Raw genomic sequence first — 9,644 nt, forward strand, 5'->3', positions numbered from 1 at the left:
CCAGCCCAGCCCCCACATCCCCAGCTCTCTTTGCTGTCTCAGCTGCAGCTGCCCCAGCAGTGCTGTTTCTGCTCCAGCCCCGCTCCCTCAGCCCAGCATTAGGAGCTGACAGACCCCGCAGCGCTGTCGGCCACCTGCTCCGTTCCCAACGCGGTTCTCTCGCTGTCCTCCGAGCTCACACAGCTGTGCACACCTTGCTGATGCTGTTCTGCTCCCCCTGTGCTGTGCTGGGCTGCTGCTGGGGCGCTTCCCCCTCGGTGCTGCCCTACGGAAGACGGAGCTGAGAGCTGCAGAGGCTGCACCACGCCAGGAAAGCCTGCAGAACAGCCACGCAGTGGAGCAGTGCGTGAAGGCCCACAGAGCACAGCTACGGTCTGAACAGCACCCAGCTGCTACGGCACAGAGAACAGCCACACAGGGGCCATTATGGGGATAAGAGCAGAGAAGAGCTGTGCAGGGCTCACCGCAGCCATGCCCCCATTCTGCCCCACGATGCCTTTGGCACCGGGAGCCCCACGTCCCCAGAGCTGCGGAGCAGCGCCAGGCAGGCAGCAGCACGCGGCCCTGAGGCTCACCTCGCTTTCCTCCACGTCGTTCCCATTTTGTTCTGCTTTCAGCCTCTTGGCCGGTGGCTTTTCTCCTCCTTCTGCATCGCCCCTGACCCCAGTTGTTGTCTCCTCTGCAGCCTGATCAGCAGCTACAACTACAGCTGGGAAACCAAGAGGTGACAGTAATGCAATTAGCAGCTGGGGCCTTCCAGAAGAGGAACGGAGCTGTTCTCAAACATTCCCTGTGCAGGCAGCCCCAGGACCAGCTCTGGGCACGTGCAACAGCCACAAACCCTCTGAGAAGTGTGTTTTAAACCTGATAACACGGGCCGTCTTCAGGCCAGCAGCAAGAACCCACCCAGCCCAGGAGAGACACACGGTGTGGGCACCGAGGGCAGCGACGCCCCACAGCTCTCCCTTTGTCTGCCCTCAACACAGAACGGGTTACAACCAGAGATTGTTTGTAGTAACTTGGCAAGCAATTCTGAGCAATTAACAGCTTTAGAGGATTGCTTTCCATTCCTGAGGCCTGCAAGCAGCCAGCAGCGACGTAACCCTTAACACTGGGGGAGAGCTCATTTCCTAATCCTTCTTCCTGCTCCGATATTAATCCACACCGGCACGCCGCCCTGGGGCACGCAGAAGGAATCTCAGGAGAGCAGGCCGACGGGCGACACGCCCTGAGGAAATCCAAACACACAGCAGCAGCTCCGGAGCTCAGCGCTGCTCCACCCACCGCCATTCACACCTTGCATCCCCCAGCCCAACCCCCACGGCAGCCGCACACTGAAGGGGGGGGGGGGCTCGGATCTCTCTGGTTGAGGAGACCGCCGCGGCTCCGCGATTCTGCCCAGCTCTGGCTTCAGACGGAACTCAACGCAGCTCCCAGACCCCCTGGAACCGGGGAGCTCCAGTGCGCCCAGCAGCGCCCTCCCCGTGGCGGAGCGGAGGGAGCAGCACCGCCCTGCCCTGCCGGCCGCTCTCCGGGCGCTGCAGCCCAGGGAACCGTCGGCTCGCGGTCAGCTGCCGGCCCTCAGCTCCTACCTGCCGGCCCATCCCGCACGCTGATGACGCAGGGCTGGCCGAGGCCGGCTGGCTGCAGGCTGCCCAGGGCGGTGCTGTTGGTGACGACGGTGACGACGCGCTGCCCTCTGCTGCCCGCGGCATGGATGGGATCAGCTGCCAGCAGCTCCTCTGCGTCGCCTTGGGAAATGAGGTCAGTGCCAAAAGGAAAACAGAACAAAAAAGTCAGCGTTTCCGCCTCTCTTCCTTGAATTGAAACCCAAGCCGGGTGGCTGAGCTCGGGTACAACCTGGAAATACAGCGAGCCTTAGTGAGAGTGGGGAAACAACACAGCGTGCTGGGTGCGCGTAAAACATTTCACAGAGCAAAAAGCTTTCTCTGCAGATTAGCGAGATCAAAGCATTAGCATGACAGCAAATTAATTACGAGGACTGCAGCTGGAAGCAGCTGGTAAGCAGATCTTCCTTAATGACCCTTCCCCAGCTCCAAGGGTGATGATGGCAGCTGCTGCCCCACGCTCGCACGGGGCTGTGAGCAGACAGCAGGATGTGATGGGCACGGCCTGCAGCTCCCCTGTGCCCCGAGGCTGCACAGCCACAGGGAATGGGGGCAGCGGGTGCTGCTGTGCGCTGGGAGCAGAGGGGAAACATCTGAGCACAAGGGCTGAGGACCTCTGTGGCACTCACAGAACTGCGGTTACCTCCAGGTTCTGAGGCACTGAGCTGTGGGGAAAGAAAGAAATTCCAAAGGGGAAGGGTGATGTGAACTTTGACTGCCACACTCCTAAACGCGAAGTGATTCAAAGGTCAGACAAGGCCCTTTCTGCCCCCTCGGTTCAGTGAGGGAAAGTACAGCTACTGCTGCAGCGATCTGAATGCGATAAGCACATCTCAGTTCCCAAAACAATGCTCCTTCCTCCAATTGACCACAGCGATTCCTATTCAAAGGCAGACTTTGTAAGAATGGAGCAGGAAATTTGAGGTTAAAGGGTGCAAATGGTCCTTTATTGGCACGCACACAACCTACAACCACCCCACAAAGTGGAAAATCAGCATTAAAAAAGATCCTGCACCTCACCCAGCACCACAGGGGAGCCCTTCCCTCCCTGCAGCCCATCTGCTGCCCTCGCCCCTCGATTTTAGGAAGGTTTTGGAAGGACTGATTCGCAAAGAACGCTCCCAAGGCCGTGGGCTGCACACACAGCTTGCAGCAGCCCACAATCGGATTCCTCCCACCGGCTGAGCGCTTATTTCCCCGTAAAAACCCCTCCAGGAGTGCGGGACTATTCTTAGCTGTAAAAGGGTTAAAGGGGACGCCGGCGGTGATTCCGGCAGCGCAGCCGCTGATGCCCTCTGGTGAGAAACGAGGAGCGCAGCACGGAGAGGAGCGCCGCTGGGTCCGCGGGGACCGAAGGTCGGCCGGGATCTGAAGAGCGCGGCGTCAACGAGCGATGCGCGGCCCCACAACCCGGGCCGGCTCACGCGGGACGAGGCTGCGCGGCCCCACGCGGCTCCACGCGACCCCACGCGGCCGGCGTTCAGCGGCCCGTCCCGTGTGATGGGAAAGGAGCAGCGGTTTGGATTTCCCCAAATATAATTAATGACAAACGCTGGAATTACCCCAAGCCCCCCTTTGGGCTCAGCCTTAACTGAGTGCTTTCCCACCAAAGCGTGGCTTACAAAGCAATGAGGAACCGAATTACTTCCATCTAACACAGGAGCAATGGGTAACACGCACATCCCATAGGGCTGCTTATTCTGCAAGGACTTTTCCCTCTTCTCCTTCCTCAGCATTTACAGAACGTGCGCCCAGCTCCTTCACAACCAACAGAGAACAAAGCAAACACCCCCAACAGCGCTGCAGTGCTGAGGGTTTTGCACAGGCAACAACAGCCATTCCTCTGTTGCAATCATCCCAATCCATCTTCTCAGGCTCTGGAGCAGCCCCACAGCTGAGCTCAGCAGAGCTCTGCACACACGGCAGATCCACCCCTCCTGCACTGGCTGGGAATCACCCAGCAAAAAGAGAGAAAACGGAGATGCTCCGTGGCCAGAAGCCAACACCTGCTGTGTGTGGCGACAGCTCGCTGCCCCTCCTGCACCAAACATCCACCTGCCCTCTGCTGTGAGCGCTCCGCACCCCTACCAACCCACACAGGGACGCTCCCACACAGCCACGTGAGATCTCACCTTTGGTGTTTGCTGCACAGATGAGACCAGCGAGGCTGAGGACATCCCCAGCTGTAAGAACAAACGGTGAGCTGACGCTCAGGGCGCTGCTGACGGGATCTGCTTTCCCTGGTTGTGCATCCACCTGCTGCTGCATTGCTTCCTGGGGAGGAGATGGGAGCTGTGCGATTCCTTCCTGTGCTGAGCAGGAGGACTCTGCACCCTGCAACCCCAGCCCAGGGGCGGATGATCTCCTCTCTGCAGCACATCAGTGACAGCAATGCAGAAGGTGTGCAGATCTGCCGTGTCACACCGACACGCTGAGAGCTCGGAGCCGCCTCGGCGCTCCAATCCAAGCATCAGAGAAAGATTCCCTCAGGAACATCTGCTCAGTTCTCCCTGCAGCTTTGTGTCAATCACCAGCAGGTTCCTCCCCCCTCAACCTACCTGCAGGATCACCAGGGTCTCCGGATCGTTCTTGTCCAAAGCAATGTCAAAGGGTGATTTATCAAACTTGCTGAAGGCGTGGACATCAGCTCCATATCTGACGAGCAGCTCCACCACGTCCCGGTGGTTGTGTTCTGCTGCCCAGTGTAAAGCAGTCATTTTCAGCATGTCCTTGGCATTCACATCAGCCCCGTTCTGAAAGAGGAATGCGGCCCATCAGGGTGCTTTCACAGCACAAAGCACTGAGAGCAGCAAGAAACCCCTCAGAGCTCAGCCACGCTCTCAGCCTCAGCCATTCCTGTCTGGGTGTTCTGCCAAAGACACAGAACTCTGACACGGTCAGTAAGGAGAAAACACTCCGAAAGAGCAGCTCTGATAGAGGCTGAGCATCACAGAGAATAAACGGCATACAAGGAGTCAGGGAAATAATTAACACCCGTGTCCAACAGGATGATTCCTCTTCTCTTGCTGTCCAAAAGCAGCACCCGCGCTGGGACACCGAGCCCCGTGCAGACCAGCCTTCAGTCACACCTAATTCACTATACTCACCCTAATTAACAAGTCTACAACGTGGGCGTGTCCGTCAGCCGCAGCCATGTGCAGGGGGGTCCGGTCCACTTTGGTCCGCGCGTCTCTGCTGACGCCGGCGCGGAGCAGCACCTCGGCCGTGGAGTAATGGCCGTGCTGGGCCGCCAGGTGGAGCGGGGACGTCCCGAGCTGCGTTTGTTTGGAACAGCGAGCGGTAAGCGGCTGCGTGCCCAAACACTGCTCCCCTCCAGCCCGACGCCTTCCCGCAGCTCTGGCTCAGCTCCAAAGCGTGCAGTCCCTTTTTACCCAGGATGGATTGGTTTGATTTTGGAGTTTTGGGTTTTCTTTCCTTAAAGAAAACGGCACCCACCCCAGGTGACCTCCCTGGCTGAGAAAGCCACACCACTGAGCGCAGAGCTCCCGAGGACACCTGAGAGCTCCGTGCCGTCCCTCCGTGCCGTACCCAGTCCGTGGTGAAGGGAGCGCCGCTGGCCATCAGCGTCCGCACTTCGTCATCTTCGCCTTTGCGCGCCGCTTCCAGCAGCTGCTTCCCCAGCTCCACCAGAGACATCTTCATACATGGGAGCACGGAGCTGCCCCAAGCTGCTTCCAGAGGGGGGAGTGAGGAATGGAACGCAAAGCAATCAGCAGAGGCAGCGAGGCAGAGGCCGTTTAAAAGCACAATTCAGGTCTGTTTGTCCAACGAGCGGACGCACAGAGCAGCCCAACAGGCAGGGAGGTTCGGTGCCTATCAGGCATCAATTCTGCACATGGAACACAGGGCAGGCAAAACGGGGCTCAGCCCAGCACAGCCCCACTTACCCCAGCAGCACCTCGTTCAGACACAGCGCCGTGCCCATGTGGCTCCAGGTCCGAGAGCAGAACCTAAGGAAGCAAGTGAGGCTGCTCACATTTACTGCACAACATCAGTTTGGTTTTCAAAGCGCTGTAAGAACAGCATTTAACCTCAGAGAGGCTCCCCCAACCCCAGCCCTGCATTGATCCCTCATAGAGAGAAAGCAAACCTCCAAACTCCAGCCAAGGTCAGAAAAGGAGCAGAACCCAAATGCCACCAGCCCTGCAGTCAGCCCAGCAGACAACGGCGTCTCTATTGATCCCAAACCACGCCAGCACCCAACCATTATGGCAGCACAGAGAACCACTGCATTTTCCCCCACATCAGGGTTACACTGGCATGCCACTCTGTGAAAGACCAACTTTAAAGCCCATCCATTCACTCTCAGACAACACTCTAATTGTCTACAAACACACAGCCGTGCAGGCAGGTCCTGGGCCATGCAGGGCAACAGCAATTCCAACTGCATTGAGGCCACAATGCAACATCTTTTTATTTCCTTCAACTGCAACTCTATGAAACTGCTGGAAGCTCTAAGAGGGCCTGCTTTTAAATGAAGAATTCAAAAGTGAAGCACTGCAGCACTGCACACAGAGCCACCAGGAGGCCCTGCAGTAAAGCCAAGCACAAACCTCACTGTAGCCTTTGGCAGCTCTAAAATCACATCTTGCTTTGTAAGTCTGCTTTGGGAAGAGCTGTGAATTTAAGTGTTCAGCTGGAACATACAATGCTTGAGGTTGGGAACCAGGAGAGGTTTGGCTCACTATCATGAATGCATCAGTGTGGGCTGGGGGCTGAGCTGCTGGAAAGGAGCTCTGTGGAGGAGCTGTGGGTGCTGGTGGCCAGCAGGCTGACCACGAACCAGCAGCGTGCCCTGCTGGCCAAGAAAGATAATGGTTCCCTGGGCTGCAGTGCTCAGAATGGGGCCAGCAGGGCAGGGCGGTGCTGCTCCTCTCTGCTCTGCCACGGGGAGAGAAAGGCTGCAGCGCTGAGCCAGGCACGGGGCTCCCCAGTTCAGGGCAAACTGGGAAGTACTGGGAGAGCCCTGCAGAGATGGTGGGGCCTTAGCACCTCCTCATGGGAGCCCTGGGACTGTTCACCTGGAGAAGAGCTGGCTGAGAGGGGGCTGATCAGTGCTGATCTGAAGGGCGGAGGTCAGGAGGAGTGCTGGGCTCTGTTCAGCACCAGGATAAGGGGCGGTGGGCACAGCCTGGAGCCCGGGGAATTCTGTCTGAACATACAAACTTCTGCGCTGGGAGGAGAACGGCACAGAGCACAGAGGAATTGAAGAGAGCTTTGGAGAGATCCAACCCCACCTAGACTCAAATCCTGCTGCAGGGAACTGCTTTGGGGAGGGGTTTGGACCGGAGGACCTCCAGGAGTCCCAACCCCGCAGTTGTGGGATCCTCTGAACGCTGCAGCTCATAGGAACCACCGCAGAGCCCCAACCACGGCGCTTTGTCACACAGTCACCTCCCTCAGCGCTCACCTATGGGGCCGGACCGAACCCTAGAGATCCCCATCACCCCTCAGGGCGGACGGGCCCTCACTGCCCCCACCCCGAGAGCTGAACCAAACCCCTGAGGACCCCCATGAGAGATCCCTAAAGCCAACCCACACCTCATTATCCTCCCAGCACCCGTCCCTCAGCGTCCCCTCACACCTAAAGCCGCCCCGTCCCCTCGCAGCTCCCCCAGCCCCACTCACGCTCCGCTCGTCCCCCCCCAGCTCTCAGCCGTCCCCGCCCCCCTTCCTCCCCCCTCACGGCGGTTCCCGCCCCTTCCCGCCGCGCGCACGCAAAATGGCCGCCGCGAGGGATACGGCGCGAAGCGACCAAAGAGTCCGCAGAGGGCGGAGGGAGGAAGAGGGGGTCTGCAGCGGGCACGAGGTGGTCTGAGGGGGTTCCTCCTCCTCCTTCCTCCTCCTTCTTTTTCCTCTTTCTTCCCGACCACACGGCGGGAGAAAGGTGGCGATAATCCGAGGTGCCCAGCGGGGATTATTTTCTCGAGCGGAAGGATCTCATTCTACCTCACGCAGAGGGAGCGATGCGTCCGCATAGTTCCGGCGGAGGCGTTTGGCGCCAACTATAAAAGGGCGGCGGCGGCAGTTCTGTGAGAGCTGAGCTGTCCTCGGCGCAAGTTGTGTCTGTTTGGGGTAGTCGGGGTTCAGAAATGTGTAATTTTTGTCTGTTATATATATATATATATATTTTTTTTTTTAAGCTCGTATGTTTTACTGCTGGCTGTAACGATGCTTCTGTGTGTTCCTGATCTCCCTCCCCTGCTTTGTTCTCCTGTCAGTTCTCTGTGCCTCCAGGCAAAGTGAGGCGTTGTTTGTTTATTTTTAACCCGAAGTGATGATTTACGATTGAAGTGGGTGCGGTGTCTGAATCCTGGAGGTGATCTGGGTAGGGGGGAAAGGTGTTATGGAGTGGAATGCATTGATGGGAACGAACCCATAGAGCAGAGTCCAAAGGCTGTGGGAGCTGGGGTAACCCACCGGGTTACAGACTGTATCCTGAACCCCCCAGATAACTGCGTGAGGCAGGAGATGGCAGCTTTATTTCTTCCCCATTAAAGAAAGGTGTTACGTGGAGCTGCAGGAGGCTGAGCGGTGCCAGCACCCAGCCCTGCGTGTCCCAGCGCCGAGGATGGAAAAGGACCGAACCTGCAGCACTCAGAGGAGGACATTCAGCCTTTATTGACGGTTGCGAAAGGCAGCACAGGAAAGCAGCAGTGCCAGACTGCCGGGTACAGCAGCTGCGTGCAGTCTGGGGCTGTGGCAGAAACCAGGAGAAACCTGACACAGTTCTGTGGGGGCAGGTGGTGGGTGAATACAGCGGGTAGGGGGGAAAAGGCATCGGTTTGTGGAGGAAAATGGGGCGACAGCTCCACTTTGAACCCATTTTTCTCTCTTTTAGGCAGGAATCAGACACAGCTGTGTCAATGTGATGCTGGTACTCCAGTGGGAGCTGTCTGCGGATGGATGGGCTGTGCCTGCTGTCAGCAGTAGAGGTGATGCTCCTTGCATATGGCTGGGCAGCCCCGGCCCTGTGTGGGTTACAGGCTCAGATTGGCACCCACTTTTCCAGCCCGTGGTTTGGAGTTGGAATCTTCCACCTGTGCCAGCAATGGGTCGTTGTTGGAGGTGCAGTTCTCATTAGGGAGTGCACTTTGTGCCCAGCTCTGCCTCTCTTTGGTGCCTCCCCAGCGCTCTGACTGCCACCAGCTGCCTGCCCCTCTTTTTTTCAGGTCACTTTTGGGATGTTTTGCATCACAGCTTTACCACGGCTTCCCATGGCACTGCATCCAACCCCAAACACACCCACAACAGAGCTGCTGTTTGCTCTCCCAGAAAACAATCTTAGGGGGGGAAAAAAATAAAACACCACAACCAAAGCACATAAAAATTCAAAGCGATGGGAGCTTTGGTTCCTTTTTCTGATTTCAGCACGGCGCTGAGGAGTGAAGCAGATGGGCTCCATCCCAAGGACAGCCTGGCTCCGCTCACCCCGCTGCGTTCCCAGGAGGGATGGAGGAGGTGAGGCGATGCCGCAGGGCTGGGCTGAGCACAGGCTTCCTTAGCAGTGCCCAGGGGTTTAAAATAAAGCAAAACCGAACACCTGACACCGTACAGAACCAACAAAACCGAACCCTGGCACGCCTGGCGATGGGGGAGCAGGGAGGAGGGCGTCAGATGAGGTCGAACTCAAAGGAGCTGATGCTGGCGATGGGTGCTCTCCAGAAGTTGAAGCTGCTGAAGGGCAGCAGGTTGTCCTCCTCCGCACAGCTGGGCTCCTGGGTTGCCTCGGGCAGTTTGCTGTGGGGTGCATAGAGGGACCCCAAGCCCAGCCCCTCCAGCTCTGCCAGCTCCAGCGGCGGGATGGGCATCCTCCAGTAGATGAAGGAGTCGTACTGACTGCTGATGGTGTCCAGCATGGTGGGGCTGCAGGGGAGGGGAGGGGAGGGGTGGACCTGGGGTAGCGGGGCTCTCAGTGGGCGAACCCCAGCCTGAAATGCAGCTGATGAGGGGGCAGCACCCCTGCCCACAGGGCTTCCCGATGGCTGGGGAGTG

General features: G+C 58.1%; 2 protein-coding genes across 6 annotated transcripts in view; both read right to left on the reverse strand.

The window, feature by feature from the left end:
- The window catches only part of GABPB2 (GA binding protein transcription factor subunit beta 2), a 7,727-nt gene extending 286 nt beyond the window's left edge, over nucleotides 1–7,441 (reverse strand). The window contains exons 1-9 of one of the 5 annotated variants that reach the window (XR_004162051.1): nucleotides 7,278–7,438; nucleotides 5,537–5,599; nucleotides 5,178–5,317; nucleotides 4,736–4,903; nucleotides 4,187–4,381; nucleotides 3,761–3,902; nucleotides 1,593–1,751; nucleotides 576–709; nucleotides 4–260 (exon numbers count right to left, since the gene is read on the reverse strand). Coding sequence is in view for 2 of the 5 variants with exons in the window: in XM_010723991.3 (XP_010722293.1) it covers nucleotides 176–265; nucleotides 576–709; nucleotides 1,593–1,751; nucleotides 3,761–3,902; nucleotides 4,187–4,381; nucleotides 4,736–4,903; nucleotides 5,178–5,291 (1,002 nt within the window). In the remaining 3 variants the exon portion in view is untranslated. Of the gene's footprint in view, nucleotides 317–575; nucleotides 710–1,592; nucleotides 1,752–3,760; nucleotides 3,903–4,186; nucleotides 4,382–4,735; nucleotides 4,904–5,177; nucleotides 5,318–5,536; nucleotides 5,600–6,670; nucleotides 7,057–7,277 lie in introns of those variants that run through there. The other 4 variants (XR_004162050.1, XR_004162052.1, XM_010723991.3 and 1 more) reach the window with 4 other exon arrangements.
- An 805-nt stretch (nucleotides 7,442–8,246) lies between these two features.
- Nucleotides 8,247–9,547, reverse strand: MLLT11 (MLLT11 transcription factor 7 cofactor). The gene has a single exon (XM_010723988.3). The coding sequence runs from the start codon at nucleotides 9,506–9,508 to the stop codon at nucleotides 9,263–9,265; it is 246 nt and encodes an 81-aa protein (XP_010722290.1). The 5' UTR covers nucleotides 9,509–9,547; the 3' UTR covers nucleotides 8,247–9,262.
- Nucleotides 9,548–9,644: the final 97 nt, after the last annotated feature.

Source organism: Meleagris gallopavo, chromosome 27, assembly GCF_000146605.3.
Source record: "Meleagris gallopavo isolate NT-WF06-2002-E0010 breed Aviagen turkey brand Nicholas breeding stock chromosome 27, Turkey_5.1, whole genome shotgun sequence".
In the NCBI taxonomy this organism is placed as follows: Eukaryota; Metazoa; Chordata; class Aves; order Galliformes; family Phasianidae; genus Meleagris; species Meleagris gallopavo.